Genomic DNA, 23,305 nt, shown 5'->3' with positions numbered 1-23,305 from the left:
GTCGCAGTTTTTAGAGCCAGGCGGTGCATGGTGCAATTGCTCTCCACAGACTGCAGAACCCAGGGCATGATGGGAAACGCCTGGCTCTCACCTGATCTAACAGCTGATTGGTTTTGATGTCGACTCAACAATATGACATTTTAGATAAACTTTCAATTTTTGTTGAATTACAGATATTTCAATTTTATTTGTCTGATTTGAAGGTTTATTTTGTGAACAGAAAACATGTTGTGTGACTGATGGTGAAGTTTAGTTGTAACAGACTAAATACATTCATCATAAGCTATACAGAGTCTATTGTATATTAACATTGGACTGTTTTAGTTATTTAAGTAGTAACTATTTAACACCACAAACACAGGATTCTTAAAATAACCCATGTACAGATGTGAAGCCCTTACTATATCTAACTGATCTGTAATGAAAGCTATTGTCTTGTTTTTTTTCCCCTCTGAAAATATGAGCCTTATTGTCAAACACGATTTATTTAGCCTGTGTCTGCTCCGCAGCAGCAAACTGATATGATGCTGATTCCCATGAAAATTAATGTAAAATGGAGGTTGAACCATGAACATAAACTACAGATCGCCTGTAAAGCATTGCCATGATCCTACACACTCCCACACAGTGGGTGGCAGTATGCACCTGTAAAGTTGATTCGCGATCCGCCATTAAACACACAGAAGTTGACCCCAAAGAAGGGGTTAATAGACGTCATCGTGACGTACATGGTACACAAGGAAGTGGGTTGTAACATGTCGCTAACACATTCAAGCAGCTACATAGCTTTAATTTGCAGCTTGTATGAAGAACATTAGCGACACTTTGAGTTCCCCTGACTGAAGCGTTAGACAACAACACTGTATAAACAATACTTACTAAAGAGGCACGTGCAGGCGGTTCGTGAACATGTCTACAGGTTATCCCACACCTGTTTACTCCCATGCTGGACGAGGAGACTTCAGAGACGTTTACGAGCCGGCGGAGGACTCTTTTCTCCTGATAGACGCCCTGGAGAAAGACGCAGACAGGCTGCAGCTGATGAGGTTAGACTCAGCTCACTCACCTGGTGCTCCTGAACGCATCACATACAATCACAATCCCCCCCAAAATTTAGACGCTGTGTAAAACGGAAATAAAAACAGAATGCAGTGATTTGCAAATCATTTTGATCTAGAGGTTCACCACTGTGTGAAAAACTGTGTGGGCAAGCAGTCCAGCAGTTTAACAACAACTTTTGTCAATGCACAGTTGCAAGGAATTAAAAAAAAAAAGATTTTACCATCTACAGTCTGTAACATCAGTAAGAGATTCAGATAATCTTGAGAAATATCTGCACCCGAGGGCCAAGGCTGAAAATCAACACTGGATGACCATGACTATGATTTTTTCTGCTTGTTCTAGCCCGTGTGTGTGTTTGGAGGTGGGCAGTGGCTCAGGAGTGGTGTCAGCTTTTCTGGCATCAGTGGTTGGACCTTCAGCTCTGTATGTGTGAGTTAAATAAATATTTTTTTCCTCCATATCCAGCCAATAAAAATGGGCTTACTTGTTGCAAATGCAGTGAGAAAATCTATAAAATATAATCTTGAATATATGTTTGTGTTTCAGCTGCACTGATGTGAATCCTGCAGCAGCACAGTGCACAGCAAAGACAGCTTCTTGTAACAACGTTTCATTGCAGCCCATCATCACATCCCTGGTGAGACTTGTGAATTCACATTTTAGGTATTTGCATGCTTTTAATGTAAGGGTTAGACTCCTAAAAGCTGCTTTCCTTTTAGGTGGAGAGTCTTCTGCCTCGTTTAAGTGGGAAAGTGGATGTTCTTCTCTTCAACCCTCCCTATGTGGTCACACCTTCAGAAGAGGTGGTTCAGCTCTGTACTGCAGCTATTCTTCACCTCACAGATGAGGAGCATTTGATCAATGTGCGCTTTTCTTCTAGGTTGGCAGCACAGGTATAGAGGCTGCCTGGGCCGGCGGGAAGCGAGGACGAGAGGTGACCGACAGATTGCTGCCTGTGGTGGTGCAGTTACTGTCTAGTAAAGGGTTATTCTACCTCATTACCATCGCTGAGAACGATCCAGGTGAGTTTACCTATGTCTCTTAAAATATTTTCAGTGCAGGAAACAGTCTTGTCATTTTCCTTTAATCAACAGAGGAGATCATCTGTTTACTGGGCAAATGTGGCTTGAGGGGAGAGTCATGCTTGTCGACGAGAGCTGGAAATGAGAGGCTGTCCGTCCTGCGCTTCCAAAGGACGTGACAAACATGGACCTCTCCTGACAGGATTACAGGACCTTTGAACTGACTGGGAAACAGGACAGTATTTCCTACAAGAAAGAAAACTGCAAGAGATTCACCAGAGTTGGTGTAAAGAACATTTTCTGATTATAGTGATGCACAAAAAAGCACAGCTTGAGTAACAAACTATTTTGTTTTGTGTGACAGAACTAAAGTGCCTCTGATGACCTCAAATGACCACTTGTATATCAGTGATTTACCCCATGTTATGTTGAATTAGTGAAGAACACTTTGTTTTTCTCACATGACTCAACAGTGAACGAAGAATCCAAAAACTGAGAAAATTCTTGATGAACTGAAGTTAAAGGTGTCCGTATTGAACAACAGTGAAACTACATCAGAACATCTCTTTACAAACACTCACACAACTCGTGTGGTCTCGTTTAGCCAGACGTATGCTCAGTATTTCCTAAACAAACCTAAATATTTTAAACTGCTCTCCTCAAGGCTGGACTCCATCGACAAAAATAGTAATTTTATCAAGATAAAAATGGGAGGTTAAAGGGTTGGTTCGGATTTTCTGAAGTCCAACAATAACACAAACAAAGTAACCCGTCAAGGCAGTGGGAGACCAACAGCTCCCATGTACAGCGAGGTAAAGTAAGTGTTTTTGTCAGTGGAGTCTGGTTTGAAGAAGGCTGTGGGTTTGTGACTGGATAATTGAGACTTGGATTATACTGCAATTAACATTAACAGTCAAACATACAGTGTGAAAATTCCAAGCACTGACCATCCACCACATCTGCAGTTTTTCAGGGACTTGATCGTTATTTATATGATGTCACCTGACTTTGGTCTTAACGTTCTGTACCAAGTTATTTAGGATTTTTCGACATATACTACGATTTTTTAAATTAGTTATACAGTACAAGGACTTCATTTATTTATTTTTTTAATGTGTTGTCTAAAGGAGCAAGAGAAAACCTTCAAAGAGGTGCCTTCAAGTGTCTCCAGCTCATTAGCTCAGGGAGACAGCGGACCGGTTTGAAGGTTGGAGGATCAGGGTTCAATTCTCAGGTGAACTATCAGTCTGCCAGCTGCCCAAAGATTTGGGTTCGAATCCTGTCTGTTGTCAGTACCTGGAGCAAACCAGATAGTCCTTCAGTAGTGGGGGCGGGAGGGGGCAGTGTTTGTGCAGAGGTACAAATGAGGGGTTATGCAACAAAATACCAAAACAGGCTCAAAATTTCAAAAGAATTTTGAGATGACACTACTTGGCTAAGCTTTGGGCAGGTCAGTAAGTGCTGTTGTGACCACCTGCCAGAATAAAGTTGTTAAACTTTCTTCTTAAATGGATGCATTATTATTATATTGACACTACATGTTGAATATGCACATCAATATCCATTTAAGAAGATATATGCTATAATGTGACTTTTGTTCACCATACTATAGTATGACTTTTTAAAAACATTTTTTGACATACTACACCATGACTTTTCTTACACCTGCTGCACCATGATTTTTTTGTACCTGCTACACTATGACTTTTTCACCCCATACTTTCAAGGTGACTTTGAGCTGTTGTTTTTTTTTAAAAAATACCATAATATGACCTCTTTTTAACATACTAAACTATGACTTTTTTCTACATGCTATGCTGACTTTTTTAAATATACAATACTATGATTTTTCTTAACAGTTTTTTAAACATAGATACTGTGAATATTTTTTTTTTTAAATATACAGACTTTTTTCAATGAACTTCAACTATGACATTTATTTTTTTCAACATTTTTTCAACATATTATACTATGAGCATTTTTTGGCATAATATTCTATGTTCTATTTTACAAAAAATATACAGTACTTTTTTGACATACTTTACTGACTTTTTTCAACCTGCTATTGTTGACATAATATACTATGGCTTTTTCGACATAATATACTATGACTTTTTTTAAATATACGATGCTATGACTTCTTGACAGTTTTTGAAACATACTTACTATGAATGTTTTTGTTTTTGTTTTTTTTTTTAACTTTTTACTAAAACATACATACTACGTTTTTTTCAACATTCTTTACTATGCCTTTTTGAGTTTTATTTACATATCATACCATGACTTTTTTCAGTCCTCCCCGTTGTTGGTACCTGGAGCGGTCCAAACAGTCCCGGAGTACCGGGGCCAGGAGGGGAGAGTGTCTCCATTTCTCAGAGGCACAAACAAGGGGTTATGCAACAAAAAAGACAGAACCAGCTGATTTAACTGAATAATCTAAAAGTGAGAGTAAATCCCTAAACAAGAAGAATCTGGAGACTTGCAACTAAGTAAAAGGGCCCACAAACAACATGGACAAAAGGTAGAAAATAACTAAAAGGATGCAAAAACAAAAGAGCTGAAGCAAATACACTTTTACTGAAGAAAGTTGAACCACTTTAGCCTGCTCTCAATTCATCTCCAGTCTCTTTAGTTATTGCATCCTTTCAGTTTAATTCTATTTTCCATACTGTATTGAAGGTTTTTCACTCTTGTGCCCTTAGTTGCAAGTTTCTGCATTCTTTATGCCTTTCAATTAAATATCAGCTGGCTGTGGTTCTTTGTTGCAGAACCTGACCTGAAAAAGTTGAGAAAAGACCCACACCTTATTGCCACGGTCAATCCCACCATACCACTGAGAACCCTTTACACTGGTATCCTTTCTCTAGGCACATTTAACCTTTTCATTTCGGCATTGGACTTTAAAATTCATTTGACTTGGATAAGGATCAAACCAATTATCTCAGGACATCCAAACAGGCATGTAGCATTGTGAGCTATTGGAGTTCACACCTCCACTGTGTTTCACAAAGCCTTTCACTCTCTCCTCTGGACATTGGCCTTTAAAATTCACTCTTGTTAAGGATTGAAGCCCCAGCCTGCCCGACAATAACTCCCTCAACAAGAATACGTTCCTTATAAACAGGTACAAAATGATGACTTTTCAGTTTAGGGTTCAGACTTGAACATGGAACTTCAGGTATTACAAAGGTCTGTCTATCACACTGAGCTACCTTACTGCTACACATACTGGAACATAAATCTCATCCAGAGTACAGTGCATCTTTAGCTGTAATCTGGTTTGACCTCACACTTCCACTGTTTTTCATGAAGCCTTTCGCTCTCTCCCCTGGACAGCAGCCTTTAAATTCACTGAACCTTGACAAGGATTAAAGTTAGAACCTTGGGACTTCCAATCAGTCAATCAGTTTTATTTATAAAGTCCTCACAAATTACAATTTGCCTCAAAGGGCTTTACAGCATTAGACATCCCTCCGTCCTTTGGACCCTCACAGCGGATAAGGAAAAACTCCCCCCAAAAAACCCTTTAACGGGGGAAAAAATGGTAGAAACCTCAGGAAGAGCAACTGAGGAGGGATCCCTCTTCCAGGACGGACAGACGTGCAATAGATGTCGTACAGAACAGATCAACATGATAAATTAACAGTAATCCGTATGACACAATGAGACAGAAAGAGAGACAGAGAGAGACCGAGAGAGATGCAGGACAGACGGTAATGACAGTAGCTTACAACAACATTAATTTAAGTAATAATATTATAATTATAGTTCTGGTTACTGTGGTACAATATGTTGTAGGTATATATTTATATATTAATAAATGACAGTATATGTATGTGACAATAATCATGTGTATATAACAGTAGAAGTATGACTAATGATAACAGCAGCAGCAGGAGGCATCAGGCAGGACCACGGCAGCAGCACAACCACACACGTCACATCATCCAGGCACCGCTGCAATACGAGTTAACCTGAGAGACAGTGGAGCACAAAGGCTCTGGAGAAGAAGCCGAGTTAGTGACATGCAGTAGAGCTCTAACCTTCAAACCAGTCCTCTATCTCCCTGAGCTAATGAGCTGGAGACACTTGAAGTAGCCTCCTTCAATAACTTATCTCAAAGAAAAATTCATAGTATGTGTAAAAAAAAAAAAAAAAAAAGTAAATAACTCTGTACAGTATGTTGAAATTTAATCCCTGAAGAACTGCAGATGTGGTGGGTGGTCCAAAAAAACCCTCATAAAATGTCTTGGTACAGTATGTTGAAAAAAGTCATAGTATTATTATCAGTCCTCCCCAACACTGTCGCCTGGGTTGACAGTTTGACTGCAGTTCACAAGCAGTGACACGTATCAAAGTCACTTCAATCACCTTTCTTTCCCATTCTGATGCTTGGTTTGAACTTCAGCAGGTCATCTTGACCATGTCTACATGCCTAAATGCATTGAGTTGCTGCCACATGATTAGCTATTTTCCCTTAATGAGCAGTTGAAGAGGTGGACCTAATAAAGTGGCGGGTAGCTATATGTGCATGAAAGAGGTGTTCATTTTAGATGAGTACAATTAATTTTTCAACCAGTTATCAAGATGTGCTCTTAATAATTAAAGGATTAAAGAGGGCTTATCTATTCTAATAAACAGGAGGTGTTTCCCTGCCTCTCCTCACATGGGGGCAGTATTGGATGTTGCAAGATCAATATTACTGGCATTTACACAAGAGTTGTATCTGCATTGTAAATATATTAAAGTCATGTAAATGTTTGATGTAAACAATGAAATGAAAAAGCTTAGCTTTCACCAGGGGGCCTAATATTTTTGTTTGAGGGCCAACCATTTATTTTTACTGTAAGCAGGTTTAAAAACGAATCACAGCTTTTTTGCCTCTTCTTCACACTGTCTGGCCTAAATTCTGAGTTGTTTATGTGACTTGAATGGTGGATTTTCGCATTTTTGTCAGAGGGTAGTGGAGATAAAAATAAGAAACCAGGGAAGCCAGGTTACCGACAGAGGGCCAAGCACACCCCAATGATGTAACAGCATCTCCCGTCTTACCACAGATGGTTGAGAAAGGAAGACGTCTCACCCTGTAGCTTTTTCTTGTTACAGCAATGGTCCTCACAGTCTCAGGCAGATTACAGTTAAATGTAAAATGTTACAAAAATAGAGATATTCAGTTTGGCATGATATGCAACAGAGAAAATCAGCAAATTGTCACATTGTCACTGATCATCAAAATTAATTTTCTCTTGTGACCAGGCTTTAAATGACACAGTTGTTTGAGCACACTGTAAAATACACTGCTCAAAAATATTAAATCTTTCCATTTAGGAAGCACAAGTGATTGTGAATCAGTTTCATTTGCTTTGGTGCACGCGGTGGCCACAGACAGTTGCTCTCTCCTCATCCTTCCTGACTGATTCTTCTCTAGTTTTGTGTTCTGCTAGTGTCCTTGTCACTACTGGTAGCATGAGGTGGTACCTGAAGTCCAATTAGGTTGCACAGGTAGTCCAGCTCCTCCAGGATGGCACATCCATATGTGCGGTCGCAAGAAGGGTTGCTGTGTCCCCCAGCACAGTCTGAAGAGCATGGAGGAGATACCATATCCTTGGAGGGTTGCACAGACTTCCATATTATAGCCAATGGTACCCTTACAGCTGGTAGGTACCGGGATGAAATCCTCAGAGTGATTGTCAGACCTTACGCTCGTTGATCAAGATCTTACGTGTGATTTAAGTGTTCCCTTATTTTTTTAGCATTGTAATTGACTGCACATATACTCTGTTGTCATAAAACTGGGTCAGTGAGTGACCCTGACCCTGGGAACCCACTGGTTGTCTGGTTGGTACTGGTTGTGAAAGTTAAATTGTTGTACTATACTTAGTGTTACTGTAATTTGAAGCAATCTCTGGCACAAGAATTTCCTTTAGGATAAATAAAGTTCTATTGAATTGAAGTGAAAATAATGTAATTTATTGTGAAATATTACAGTTACATATTGTAACATTCTGGAATTAATTTGCAGTGCATGGGTCAAATCACATACAAGATAAGTACCATTGAAGGCTAAAGTCGTGGCGATGAATCTGGGCTGTCTTTCTGTAACTGAGTGACACATCTTACTGTTGTAAACGATCTTTGATCACACACGCCCAGCCTCAGCACCAGCGCATCTCTTCTCCACGGGGTTCTCCCCTCTCTGCCCGGACTAACATTACCACGAAGCATGAGAGGGATGAGGCCTTCATGAGTAGGACAGACACCACTGGACCTCGTTCTTCTTCTCCGGAGCTCGTTTGTCGCGGTCCGTTATGTCTTTGAGCCTGCTTCCCCTCTCGCCATGCCCGCCGTTGATCGCTCCCTGCCGCCGCCGCAGCTGCTGCTGCTCCTTCTGCCATCGTTGCTTTTGATTTCGTGCCTGGATGGGGCGGTGGGAGCAGCGGAGGAGGGCGGCGTCCTGCCCTCCTCTTCCTCGCCCGGGGACAATGGCCTCAGCGCCGCGGTCGGAGACCCGTCTGCCACCGAACCGACAGCCCCGGGGCCATCCCTGGGCCCCTCCGCTCTGATAGACGGTAAACAACAACAAAAAGGCGCTCTCCATCAGCCAGGCATTGTTAGAGAAAATGGAAATGAGACAGTGTGACTCATAACTGGATCAGTTAGCAGTGCTGGGCATCACATGGTGTTAATGTGAAACTGAAGCCAATAAGTGGTCTAATAATATTAATAACTTTGAATTAAATTAGAGCATTGATACATTATTTAGGACATATACTTTAAAATGACGTTTTATGCAGTTTCCTGTGATTACTGTGAGTTAAATGCTGTAAGTGTGTCTATAAATACATTTTAATATGCACAGAATGAAGCTTTGCATTTACTTGAGTGGCAAAAGAATAAAATAGAAAACACGTTATCGTCTACTTATGCATTCAAAAGGCAGAAAAATCTGTTATTAACACATCAGAGACAGGTACATCCAGACAGGACACGTGAAAATATATTTACATAACACAATACACAATAGCAGTTACATTAAAAGGAGCACCAGGTCCCATACAGACTGAGTTAATTTAGTGTCTTACTGGGGTAATTTTGTGTCTTTTTTGGTCCTTTCGTCATTTTACAGTTCCTTTGCATCTCTTTGTGGTCAATTTGAGTCTCTTTGTGGTCGGTACATGTTCAGTTGGGTGACATTTTTCAGGTGAACACCAGGTGGGCCCCTGGCAATTTGGGCATATGGGCCCGTGTCCAGTAGGCCCATTCAATAATCCGTGCATGCAAACATACTGTATTCTGAATTAGACCTGATTTTAGCAGTAAGATAAGTAGCAACCCACAGCTCTATTAGAGGAACACATGGTGCTCTTGTTATATGTTATTTAAGTAAAGGCTACAGGTAAGTAAACATGGATGAAAAGACATTTCTATTAATAAGCTATTGGTCATAATTCACAGGTGTCCTGGCCAACAGGCTAATAGGATTATGATGTGTAATATGGAGGTTTGGGGGATTAGGGTTTTATCTCTTTGGCCTGAGCAGGTGATGTATTAATGGGGAGCATGGTAATCCTGTACTGCTCTGCCGATACAGTACCTGAGCCTGGGTTCACTCATGGCCTATGTTTACAACCAGTCTGGGCAGGGATGGTGGGTTTACATACTGTAAAACCAAAGCACATTTCAGGGCTTTCTTGGAACTCCAGCTGCCATGTTAGCGTCAGATTTACAGACCAAAACATTCTGTATATGAGTGGTGATTAAGCTCAATACATCAATGAACTATACTGCTGAAGATTACAACAAAAAGATGATGAAAACAACCTGAGTGAGGACTTAAGGAGAAACCATTCTCATGACAGTTTTAATCTTGTTTTCATCTTTTCATTTAACAGCGTAATATTAAAAAATTAGGAACCTGCTACATATCAAGTACATGCTCCTGAGTTCATATGCATCGACAGTGTTGGAAGGGAACAAACGTCGAACATGGCACTTTTGATGTATTTTTTATTCTCCCACCGACTCTGCTGTGCCTGCCTCATCACTTTTTCATGGTGAGAGAAAGGTTACTGAGTACTGCTGAGAGGAAGTGGTGGAGGCTGGTCTGCATACAGATATGGCACATGCACAGACACACTAGGGCTGGGCAAAATATCAATATCATGTTATGAAAGACGATATCTCGTCTTAGACAAAGGGACATTTTCAAAGTGTAAATCAAAATAATTTTTGGCATTTTCTCTCCAGAGCCCCAGTTTGCCCTGAAGGTCCTGGTGAGGGATCTCGTGACCCGTCAGCCTCTGCCGGGTGCTGTGGTGGACATCTATGTGAACCACACCCTGAGGAGCTCTGACAGGGCAGGGGAGAGAGGTGAGGTTCTGCTCTGGGTCGCATACAGCCCAGGCCTCAGTCTGACTCTGCTGGGCACCAAGGAGGGCTACGTCCCCAGCCCCCTGCCCTGGAGCACTGCCAAGAGACCGAGTGAGTAACACCCATTACAACTTTTTAAACATTTAACTAGTCAAGACAGGCTGACTCTAGGGATGAACCGATTATCAGCTGAACATGGGTGTCCAAGTTCAATGTCCAAATGCTGTCCAAGCTCAAATGCAGGGTCTTGAGACTCATGGTGTCCCATCGTCCCAGGGACAATAGACAATGTGTTAGGGATGAACAGAGGTCTTCCCCAAGATGCCTGTGTTATAGGGGGGTGCAGTACGCTCACAATCGACATGTCAAGGGACACTGAGTTAGCCTACATTATGAGCCGTTCAAGCTGTTTTCAGTAAAAATGAGTATTGGGTGAAGGTAAATTGTAATATTTCAGGATGTGTTCATCAGTGTTAAGACTAATGGTGTCCTGTCATCCCAGGAACAATTAAAAAAAACAAAAACGTGTAGGATGAACAGAGATCTTTGTCATCAGAACAAAAGAATGCAGTAAATTCAATATCAACGCGTCAGGGAACACACCTTATTCTTTTCCTGTTGATGCTACTTTGCGAACAACAAATTTGTGTTGCCATCAGCAGGAGGAGATCTAATTAATGTTTGCTGTTAGCTGTTAATAGCAGGTAGTCAGATACAACAGCTAACAGGGATTGCATTGAGTTACATTATGAGGCGTTCAAGCTCTATTCAGTAAAAATGACTGTTGAGCAAAGGTAAATTATAATATTCTCATGAAGTGGCAAAATGTAATCTTGAAAGATTTAGTTTTTGGCAAGAAACTAAAATAAATACAGTTTGATGTCTTCGCAGCAATATAGAATACATTTTAGAGAGGGAATTAGGATATATGATATATATTTTCGATCATTTTCATGTGAAAGAAGTTTATTTTAAAAGTTATTTCATAAATGTGTTTGATTAAATTTGTGCTCATTCAAAGGCAGTGCAATGAAGGACTGAATGACTTTAAAACAGTTCAGTTTTTAGGGATGCACGATATCAATCAATCAATCAATCAATCAATCAATTTTATTTATAAAGCCCAATATCACAAATCACAATTTGCCTCACAGGGCTTTACAGCATACGACATCCCTCTGTCCTTATGACCCTCGCAGCGGATAAGGAAAAACTCCCCAAAAAAAACCCTTAAAAAAAAAAAAAATAATAATAATAATATCAACAACAAAAACATCAGTGCCAGCATTGGCAAATGGCTGAGAATATCACAATCTGTGCATCCCTACTGACTAATTGTCATCTTTTTACGTCCACACATTCACACAATAATCGTTTACTCAGGGGCACAAACTGTGTGGCAGGTCTAGGTAGTTTCTGAAAGAAGCATTCACTCATGTGGCCCAAATCTCTTCCATCTACCTATGAGTCAAAAGCCTGGCTTTTCTGAGATAAGGGCACAGCCAAAGACTGTTAACATGACCTGCTGAAATGCTGAACACTGCATCCCAACTAGCTCCAGGGTCACAGCTGACCCTGACCTCCCTTTGAAGGGAGGCAAGAAAAGAGGATTTTCCAACAAGGATCGATCGGATCATAAAGAAAAAACACAATCAAGGCATCTTTTTGAATTGAAAAGGTAGTTCTTTAGTCAAGAATGCACTTCCCTAACATACACTGTTTTAGCTGTGTAAATTTTATGGTGTGGGAGTCTGTTAAAAGGTTGAAAAATCAGCCCTGTGCAGCCATTTGTGAGCACGTATTTTCTGTAATGCCAGCCCTTGTATTCACACAGCTGCATTATTCATGGTCATTACGGATTAATGAAGTGTCTGCGACAACATACAACTTGTCACCGAGGTTTGTTCATGGTGAGGCAATTTGTATTCCTAGTGTACAGTCAAGTGTAACTGATCGCCGTCATTTTATTGATCGTCTCTACAGCAGCACGTAGAGTCGAGGAGTCTGACTCGAGCGTGGGGGTAACATATGCCTGCCTCAGCACACTGTCTTTGTCCCACGGCCAAACACGTGCAGAGGGGGTGGGGGCTCTTTAGCCACAACCGAGCCTGGGTCTGACTCTTTTGTTTGTGCTCCCACTTCTGTTACTGGTCTGAATCAGACAAAAGGATGTGTTTTACAGCAAAGATGAAGCAGATGTTGTGATGGATAAAATCAGAGGGATGATGAAAGAGTGTCATCTGTCGAGACCTGCTTTGCTCTGCATTATCAGAGGCGCCTCCCTTTTGTGCAGCTGAGCCAGACAGCTGAACCCTAAAATGGGGATTGAGGTAGTATTGCCACCTGCTGGTAGCATTATAGTCCTACAAGTCACCATAAACAGCTTTGACTTCTCCTCTCACCACTTAAATCCCTGTAAAAGTGTATATAATATTTTAAACTAAATGTAAGTAGTATTTTTTCCTTTTCTCAAAGGATTATTTAAAGATAAATTGTCCACTTTTGATCCCTGTCAGTTCTATAATTGTGGCTTTTTTCACTTGGAAAAAACTGGAGATTGTGTTTTATTTTTTACCTTTTGTACCTTTCTTGCAGTTTTCTCTGCTGTCACATTGCTGCTGCTCCCTCACAGTCAGGGGAACATCTGGCTGTTTGAAGACTCAGTGCTCATCACCAGGAAGTTACCTGGTGAGTTTACACACTTTTTTAGAGGCAAACAATTTATCATCACCTCAGAGAGCAAATAAGAACTTTAATTCATAGATAAACACACCTTTCACTCACAGCGCTTTCTTCTTTTGATGCATTTTGCATTTCAGGCCTTGTTTTGAAAACATTCTTTTACATTTATTAACATTTTCCGTGAATTAGCAGAGCTAAACGTGATGCCTTTAACTAGTTTAAATTGGTAGTTTTTAAGTTGGACTGTAGACTGTATTTGTAATATTAAAATGTGAACAGGACTTAAGTCATCACAGATATAAGTGTAGAGGTAAATTATGATACTAGTTTTGCTGTTTTCAGATCAGTTTGCCTCCAACACAGTGTCATTGTGAACCCACTGCTTAAACCAAAATCTGTCTGTTTTTATTAAGAGAGCCTTGTTACAACTCTTCTTTCATCTTTTCTGTCTCATCACTTGAAGCTGCATAAATTATATGATCATTTGTATATTAATTACTCACCCTGTGTTTTGTTGAATTTGTGAAGAAAACTTTGTTTTTCTCACATGCCACCGGTAAGCGGTACACCAGCAGCTCTCATATAAAGCAAGCTAAAACGAACACAGGAGCTGCTGGTCAACCATTGTCTCAATCAGTAAGTTTGTCTGTGTTATTTTGTGACTTTGTTGAATCCAAACTAAACCTTTAAAACAGAAAAGTCACACAATAACACAAACAAACCAACTTATCAAGGCAGCAGTAGACCAGCAGCTCCTGTGTTCAGTGAGATAAAATTATTGTTTTTGTCAATAGAGTCTGGCATTGAAGAGAGCATACGTAAGTTTCATTTTTAGTTCAAATCGCCGTCAGAAAGAGCTGTCTGTTTGGGAAGTACTGAGCATATGATTGGATAAATAAGGCTTGGATTATACTGCCCGACTTGTGTGAGAGTTTGTAAATAGAGGCTTTGATATAGTTTTGCTGTTGTTTAACGTGGACCCATATGACTTCAACTCAAGAATTTTCTAAGAGTTTTCTTCATTAATTCAACATAACACAGGGTGAAATATTGATAATAAAATAATAATTTGGGGGTGAAGTATGCCTTAAAACATACTGCACTGTGTGTCCATATTTCCACTAATCACATGCCATCTTGTTTTTACAGACAGCTCATCCCAACCCAAGGTGAAGTTCCCCAAGAACCTCCTCACAATGTCTGATAAGAGCAACGTCTCCTCGGTGACAGCATACCTGACTGTACCACAGCACCACCTAGCGAAGGACTGTGCCAACTGCACTCCAGGCATCATCAGCAAAAAATCACGTAAGCGTTTACTAAATCCTCATTAATGTTTACAGCAGGCTTTTTTGGTTTCGAGTGTTTGTTGTTATGGTTTGGTCATTAATGCTAGTCTTTGAGTGTTAAGAATTTGTTGGACAAGGGTCAGTAGTTTTTATTGTTTATTGTTTAATGATGGGGAGTTTTTCCTTATCCGCTGTGAGGGTCCAAAGGACAGAGGGATGTTGTATGTTGTAAAGCCCTGTGAGGCAAATTGTGATTTGTGATATTGGGCTTTATAAATAAAATTGATTGATTGACTGATTGATAATTATTTAGAAAATACATGAATGGCATGGTTTAAAGTACTCATTTTAAAACTTAAGAATATACTTACTTACTTTACCATTTAAATGTCTGGGATTGGCTCCTCTTACTGGATTTCTCTTCCTAATGTCTGCAGTGCTCAGAAGTATCGAGCTGAAGGCGGTGGCAGCTGTCAATGTCCTGCTGTACTCTGGTGGTGAGGAGCTCCAGGTTCGTGGGCCTATTCAAATCAGCCTGCCCCTGGGACACAGCACGCACCTCAGGGCCTCTGACACTGTGCCAGCCTGGGCCTTTAACCTGAAGACTGGTAAGGATAAAGACAGACATCTGTGAGGCAAAAAAACACATGCAAAGTAAGGTTAATACATCATTGCAGAGATATAGCATTTGGAAGAACAGCTTAGTTTCTGTCACTGCTGTCAGCTCAGAAATGTGATTTGATATTGTGATGTACAATGACAACAGGTGCCTGGGAGAATCAGGGACTGGGAATAGTGAAAAGAGTTGGCAACGAGCTGGTTTGGACATACACTGCTTCCCATCTGGGCTACTGGATCGCTGCCCCCCTTCCCTCATCAAATGGTACTTAACTCATCCACCTACATTAACTCATGTAAATGCTGCTTGTGAAATGTGTATTGGTAAGCGTTTAAAGACTACCTATAAATGTAACCATCTAGATTACCTGGCACATGGAAACTCCATTGATTTCATATCATACCACACCTACCTGTTGATGGGAATACTGGGAGCAACGCTGGCAATAGTGATTGGATTTCTTTCCTTGCTGCTATGTCACTGCGGGTAAGAAAGCTGCTCACAAATGTTATTTGTTAACATTTGTGTTAAGACATTTTTTTCTGCTTCCTAAATTATTTCTTTTCTGTGTAGTAAGAATTTATTATGAGTCATTTGAATTAATTTCCCTTGAAATGATTGAGACATGAACACAGACACAATCAACCTGATCTCACAGAAATACGTGAAATGACCACGACCTCTTAACACCGCATTCCGTGGTGGCAGCACGTAATGGGTTGAAATTACGTGCTGCCACCACGAAAACAATGCCAATGTAAAGTCAATTAGGATCCTCTCCCATGGTGGACACACGGATTCCCTGATTCAATTACGTCACGTCAACCTCGTTTTCCTCAATGATATCTTTAACATTCCTGTATACACACAAAAACGCGGAAGTGTTCTTGATATTAAAACGGCAAATATATTCCTCTGTTATAAATTCCCACCAATAATAATAATAATGATAATAACGTGATAGTTCGGCTGTTCTAGATATTTGTTATAGCCTATTCAAATATTCAATCCCAAAAATGCCGTTTCTAGAGAACTTGCCAAAATATCTGAAATGAACCATCATGCCTACTTTTTCTTAACATATTTCATCTAGGTACAGTGTCATTACTAGTTCAGCTTTACTAGACATTTGATATATTCAGTAGATGTATCTTTTTATGACCCTGTTTTACAAGCCGCAAAAAACCTACCGTCCCAAAAACGCCGTTTTTAGAGTACTATCTAAAATAACTACGATTAGCCAACATCCTTGCTTTTTTCCTTAACATAGTTCATCTAGATGCAGTGTAATAACTACTTCGGCTTTACTAGATATTAGATTTATTCAGTAGATCTATCTTTTTACGACCCTATTTTACAGCAAGCCGCAAACGAACCTACTGTCCCAAAAACGCCGTTTCTAGTGTATTAGCTAAAATATCGAAAATTAGCCGACATTTTTACTTTTTCTTATCATCATTCATCTAGGTGGAGTGTAATAACTCGTTCGGCTTTACTTGATATTAGATATATTCAGTAGATATATCTTTTACAACCCTATTTAGAGCCCTACTTTGCAAATCAGAAGAACTACAACTATGTTGCTGATATGTATCAAACTGCATGGCGCGGTCCCAGGGATTTGTAGTTTTTTAAAAATCTAAGTGTTTTTCCCAGATTTGGAAGTTGTAAATACTGAATTGAGAGTACACTGTGGACTTTAAGGGGATGGTAAACACATTTGTGAAATCAGATTTTAAATATCTAATTTCTAAATGGGTGAAAATTAATTTTACCCATATTTTATCCATATCAAGAGCTCTCTATAACAGTTGGTCCCATGTCTGTACCCCCTTTAGTTGCTGAGTTATAAGCCCTCAAACATGCACTGAGGTCAAGGTTCAAAGGTCAAAGGCTGAAAGCAGGAGCCATGTAGAATCTTCATACTGACATATGTCACTCTCCAGGTTGAGACCTTTCCTATGATGTATTTGGTTTAGCTCTACGACAAAGTTTAGATTTTTTCATTTTTTGGACACAAGCCATGCCAGGTGTAGTTTCAGAGAGCACTTTGAAGGCCCCGTGTATAAAATGAGTTTTGTTTGTTTCTTTGCTTGTTTTTATCTTTTTTTACTGTAGATAGTTACTAAAATGAGTCATCCTCAGACAATACAATACTACTAAAAAGTAAAACCAATAATAACAATAATGAAATAAGCAAAAATAATATTAAAATCATATTGAAATTTTAAAATCTATTTACAGAGTGGAATGGTAGCCTAATAGATAACTTAGATAATATTTCTTATTGTTTAGACACTTTGTTATTGCTTAGATACTATTTAGCCTATTATTGTATTTACTTTTAGCATGTTCTACTTTTGAGTAATTTCCAAGAAGTTATGATTAAAAAAAAAAAAAAATTACAGACTATAGGAGACAGCCTGTTCAATGTCTCACGTCAATTAATTAACACTATTTGTCGGCTTTTATAATGCCTTTTTTTTTTTTGCTGCTGTCTCCAGTTGAGAGTGGTGATTTGCTAAATACATTCTACAATAATAATTAGATTAACATTTGGTCTATAATATTGTTGGCTATATTACGCATTTTAATTTAAAAAAACGGAAGAATAAAAGAAATAAACACCGAAATAATTACTGGAAACTTTTTTTTTATTGATACTCCTCTCTGACACACACACACACACACACACACACACACACACACACACACATTGAACACGCGATTGAATGAATGAATGAATGAATGAATGAACATTGGAATTGGTTCAGCCACAGTCCCACCGGCTGGCGTGGTCACATTGAGATTACATTTGTTTTTTATTACTAACAAAATGTTTTATATTGACCTTATGAATGGTTTCGTTTTCAAATAAATATTTGGAAACGAAAATATGCTTTGGTGTAGGCTACTTTTACAGAGTTTTGCAATATGTATATAGCCTACCTGTATCAAAATGTATAATATTCAGCAGCAGTTTGTGTGACAGCTGCCACGGTCGGAGGTATAACCAGGGGGCAGCCGCTGGTTCTGTGGCGCTGGCTTGGGATCCACTCTCCCCTGGTGGAGTGGAGGGTGGCCGGGTTGCCAGGGGCAGACGGCTCCATATGATGGTGTTTCCTCTCTGGTTCTTCCGTGCTCAGCCTTATTTTTATCTTCTTATTTATTTATTTATTAGTGGCGTTTGGATTCGGTTACAGCAGACGGATGGCAATCTGAAATGGAATGAAGCCCACAGACGGCAGACAGCAGCTACAAAACAGTAGTGGAACGCACCCCATCCGCCCACAGCACAATGCTCTTAAAGCCCTACGCTATCAAAAGCTGGCAAAATACATTTATTTTATTTTATGGCCTTGACATTAACCTGTCATATTGTTGAGTTATCAAGGACACTTCCGCGTTTTTGTGTGTATACAGGAATGTTAAAGATATCATTTAGGAAAACGAGGTTGACGTGACGTGATTGAATCAGGGAATCCGTGTGTCCACCACGGGAGAGGATCCTAACTGACTTTACATTGGCATTGTTTTCGTGGTGGCAGCACGTAATTTCAACCCATTACGTGCTGCCACCACAGAATGCGGTGTTAAGAGGTCATAGTCATTTCACATATTACTGTGAGATCAGGTTGGACACAATCCAAGTGAAGCAGATTAACTTAGTTTTTAACTCTAAAAACAAAAAACAAAACCAGGGTTTAATATTTGATTAAGGTACACTGATTGTTACACGAATATTTAAACTTATAGCAAAATCTTTGACATTTGAGATTTCTCTTAAAGAAGAGACTGAATAGTCAACATGATCTCATCCCTACTCATTACGTAGGCAGTTAGATTTCGGTAACAAAAGTACTTGGTTAGGGTTAGGACAGACTGTGGAAGACGTGACTAACAACTGATGTGACAAATGTTTTCCCTACACCTGATCTTTCTGCCGAGACTGTTCACATTTATGAAGTCACCCATATCTGACATCAGTGTGAACAGATCTCTGCCCTGAAACGTCTCACGTGCAACCAATAACGTCAAACACATGCCCGTTGGAATTTGCAAACATACCGGAGAGGGTCCAGTGAAATCATTCTGCTAAATAATTAGCCACATGCTACTGTTTGGGAGAGTGAGTTGCGCATTTTGGAGCAATGGCATTTGGGCTTTCAGTCCACTAGCTCTATTAGCAGGTATTGCTTGTAGTTCTGTGGAAACAGATGTGTTGGTACAGTCAGGAGAGGAGTTAGTAGTGGTGTGATTAGTATGCAGGGCTACATTCTAACGTTGGTGGTGCCATAAGACAACGCTGTCATGGCTTGTAGGCAAACTGTCCTGTCAGAACGTGTCTATCGGTTTGCAGTACGGCTACGACAGCCCTCTGTTTCAACAGACCATTTTGACAATATATGGTGAGTGATCTGTGCCTGCACAGTGAAGCATGACATGGAAAAATCACAGCTGTATGGAAAAAAACATGTAATTTCCGATACAACAAAGATATGTATCAGATTTAAAAGCACACAAAAGTGGCCCAGATCCGATTGGAAAAACACATTTTTGTGTCCAAAGTGCTGTGAAAAAAAATCAGATCTGTGTCACATAACAGCTAAAAAAATCAGATTGGGGCCACATTTGCTTGTAATGTGAACAAAGCAAAAGTTTCACATGACATCAACACTGGTCTCCTGGGTTAAAGTCCTGTGCTTGTTGGGATCCACCTCCCCTCCCACCTTCTCTCAGCAGACATTCTCATTCTTTATACTACATCCATTGCTCTGAACGTCTATTAAAGACGGGAATGGGTTTACATTGGATTTGGCTGAAAGCCCCATGTGTCTCATAAAAATGAAAAGTGCCCCTTTAACTTCTCCTAACTTGGCTGACTTGTTTGTAAAGCAACACTATGTGGTCCACCCTGATCATATTCTGTTTCTTTCATATAGGAGAGGTTCTCATCGAGAGCCCAGGCGGAGGAGAGCGCGCTTTTCCAAACTCACGGTGGTGAAAAAAGACCAAACCACCTCCACCCACATGGAAGAGGGTTTGCTGTTCCGTTCTGGCGAGAACAGCCTCGCTTCCTGCAGCGTCCAGTGTGAACCCTCGTCCACGCCAAGGCACAAAGCCAACTACAACATCTATGTGGAGGATCCAGGGAGTCGCCCAGCGGCTCCTCTTTATGAGAACATCGCTCTGGATCGGATCAAAGGTTCCCAGCCGCCGTCTCACTACATCAACAGTGAGGAGGTGGCTCGGCTTCGGGAGAAGTCAGAGCAAGCCAACATGAACTCTGACAACTTCTTTCAAGATAAGCTGGTTCATATCTACAACCAGCCGGTGGCCATTATTCAGGCACCGGAGCTTTTCGGTGCTCAAGAGCAGCATAAGTCTGCTACTTTCCCCCGCAACGGGGTGGAGTATGATGCTCACTCAGAGCCTCCAAGTAAAGACAGCTACACCCAGACACTACCCAAAGCTCCTCACCATCACTCCCAAGGTGGAGGCAGCCCACGGCAGAGCAACCAAGATGAGCCCCAGCCTCTGGAGACTCCTCCTCCAGGCCAAGGCCCTAACGCTGTCGTGTGGGGACGCTACAGTAACCTCCTGGAATCCTCCGTCTCCGTGCCTGGGACTCTTAATGAGGCAGCTGGTATGGAGGCCTTCAGCGGCGGGCATGGTGTACCCAGCGAGCTGCAGGGGATTTCAGAGCGCACCTTGCTGGAGCTGACCCGGGGCAAGTCTCACCCCAGAGCCTGGTTTGTCTCCTTAGACGGGAAGCCCGCTGCCCAGGTCCGCCACTCCATAATTGAGCTCCAGACTCGCCACCGCCCACCGAGCAGCAACGACACTAGCCTGGACTCTGGGGTGGACATGAATGAGCCCCAGCAGAATATTCGCGAGACAGAGCGCGACAGGCCCTCGATCAGGGCCTCCTCCCTGCCGCACCACAGCCGAGGGGGGCGTTACGGCGAAGAGCAGGACCTGAGCAGCAGCGAGAGTGGCACAACAGCCACCTGTACGCCAGAGGACCCTTCCCTGAGGAACATTTTAGACGGGAGCAGCGGGGCTATCCCTAATATTCCCGAAGAGCGAGACGGAATGGATACATCCAGCGCTCAGGAGGACAGCGAGTCAAGAGGTACACCGCCTCCACGGCGCCTGAGGAAGGTGAGGGAGAAGGGGAAGACAGAAAAGAGGAGTGCCAAGCATGTCCGCGAAGGGCGACCTCTGACCAAGCGGAGTTAGAGCACGGCTCATCGCAAGCATTTTTTCATCAGTGCTCAATTTCAATGTTCCATCAACCGTTTAACCCACATTATGCTACCGTGTCATTAGTGCTGAGTGATCCAAATTAGTTTTTACCACTTGTCCTCACGCTGGCATTGTTGTTGTTGAGTTTTGTGATTGTACAACTTTGCCAAAGAATGCTATGCTCGAGAAACAAAGCAGGATCTGTGTCACGTTGAAGCATCATGTAGCTGCTGTTAGACAAGTCTGCACACCATGTCCCCTCATTCTCTGAAGATCACCAGCAAGATTCTTCACAGCAAAACGTCCGTGTGAACACGATATCCCATAATCCCCAGTACTGGCATTATAGAGGGTGCCTTCTTACTGTCTGTAATCATTAAATATGATCACAGTATTTGTCTATATTGAGTCAGAGCCGGTGAGTTTGCAGGACGGACACAGATACAGGTCTATGTGTAGTGCACTTATCCTCACCGTAAATGCCTGCTGTAAATTAAATAAGATATTGAAGCTTTCCCGGTTTGCAGTGCTGACATCTTGATTTGATCATCCAGCCTCATTTTACTTAAACAGACTCTGGGGTTCATGAACGACTCAGTTATGTCATTATTAGAATCAGCTCTGTCAGAAAAATTCACGTTTTTAACTCATGACATAATTATATCGGATTTGTTGACAACTAATCTGACTCCAGTGAATTTTGGAGTGATGTACATTGTAAAGCTAAGCTGCCATTTTGAAGCTATGACACCTGATGTTCAAGGTTTGAAGCCTACAATTATTTTAGAATGCATGAAAATGAATGTCTCCTTGTGTGTATGAAAATGATTTTACTGTAGAGCTAATGTTACATCATCGTAGCTGTTTGATTACTTACTGAATGGTTTGTTTCATTGTCTAGTCTTGGAGGGAAACTCAGTGTTGTGCTGCCAACTGTAACTACTGGAAGGAATTTTTACAACAATAATAGACGAAGACTCCTACAGTGTGGGTATTACATTGTAAGAACCACACCTAAATATGCAGAAGCCCAGTAAATCCAATTTTAAACCACATCCCATAAAGTGTGGGATGATTCAGACTGTCTCTCTGAAGCAATCCGATACAACAGCCTGATGCGACATTCATATGGATCACATAGACAGCAAGAATATCATTTTAGTGAAGGAGATAAGGACAGTAAAATTAGATGAGGCCAACAAAGAATGCTGGTAATGGTAGACGTCATTGCTGTTAAAAGTTTAAATATTTCAACTTTTTGATGTCCTCAGCAAGGGCATTTACAGGATGTTGCGTAGCTCCTTCACACAAGGAGAAAACACAAACAAAATATTAGAATAATTACATAAAAAAATATTATCAATATATTTTATTCCGTTCTCTGTAAACAATACAGTTTTGCCATCCCAACCTACAAGTTTACATGTTTGGTTTTACCATTCTGTGAGACTCCTTGTTTTTCCTGTGCCGCCTAGAACGTGTTGTCCACCTGCTGTCTACTGTCTGTCTGATTTCATGTGAACACAGCATTAAAAAGGAGTAAATGCTGATTGGTTGGAGGAATGCTGTTTAAAATATTGTAAGTGTACAGGTGTGAGCGAACTATTTGATATATATTTGCAATATTAAGGTGGCTAAAACCTTGTCTTTAGCCCCAAAATGCATTATTTTCTTTTAATCACATACAGTGAATTACCTTGTAATTATTTTCTTTACAACATTAATTTGGTGCCTTTCACAACCTTTATTACCAAGCCTCTTAGTACCTTGACAAAAACATATAAGGCTGTTCATTCATAACATTGACGTTACAATTCCACATCAACATTTGAATACTGTGCAGCTTCTTTCTTTTTGTATGTCCAATCATTTTGTTTACACCCAGTATTTCTGCACAGTTGCAGATAAAGATTAGGCTACATTTGCACTATTAGTGTTGTACTATTTGTCGAATTAAATTCCAGTGGTGGCTGCATACAATTGTTTCCAAGTCATTTTAAACTTGTTACAGG

The 23,305-nt window shown here is 40.7% G+C and overlaps 2 protein-coding genes across 3 annotated transcripts; both read left to right on the top strand.

Annotated features, from left to right (window-relative positions):
- Positions 1-730: 730 nt before the first annotated feature.
- LOC117249823 (methyltransferase HEMK2-like) lies at positions 731-3,588 on the top strand. 2 transcript variants are annotated; one of them, XM_033615588.2, is made up of 6 exons: positions 731-1,046; positions 1,405-1,491; positions 1,609-1,699; positions 1,782-1,865; positions 1,943-2,084; positions 2,157-3,588. In XM_033615588.2, the coding sequence occupies exons 1-6, from the start codon at positions 910-912 to the stop codon at positions 2,261-2,263; spliced, it is 648 nt and encodes a 215-aa protein (XP_033471479.2). In that variant the 5' UTR covers positions 731-909; the 3' UTR covers positions 2,264-3,588. The 2 variants fall into 2 exon arrangements, with proteins under 2 accessions (XP_033471479.2, XP_078021657.1); XM_078165531.1 differs by having other exon boundaries at positions 733-1,046; positions 1,405-1,485.
- A 4,440-nt stretch (positions 3,589-8,028) lies between these two features.
- fam171b (family with sequence similarity 171 member B) lies at positions 8,029-21,594 on the top strand. The gene is made up of 8 exons (XM_033616102.2): positions 8,029-8,653; positions 10,332-10,565; positions 13,050-13,142; positions 14,286-14,444; positions 14,863-15,033; positions 15,192-15,308; positions 15,407-15,530; positions 19,988-21,594. Exons 1-8 carry the CDS (start codon positions 8,422-8,424, stop codon positions 21,285-21,287), a joined length of 2,430 nt encoding a protein of 809 aa, XP_033471993.1. The 5' UTR covers positions 8,029-8,421; the 3' UTR covers positions 21,288-21,594.
- The last annotated feature ends 1,711 nt before the right edge of the window (positions 21,595-23,305 follow it).

The sequence above is a fragment of the Epinephelus lanceolatus genome, chromosome 24, assembly GCF_041903045.1.
Source record: "Epinephelus lanceolatus isolate andai-2023 chromosome 24, ASM4190304v1, whole genome shotgun sequence".
In the NCBI taxonomy this organism is placed as follows: Eukaryota; Metazoa; Chordata; class Actinopteri; order Perciformes; family Serranidae; genus Epinephelus; species Epinephelus lanceolatus.
This window is presented reverse-complemented; position numbering and strand designations above follow the sequence as displayed.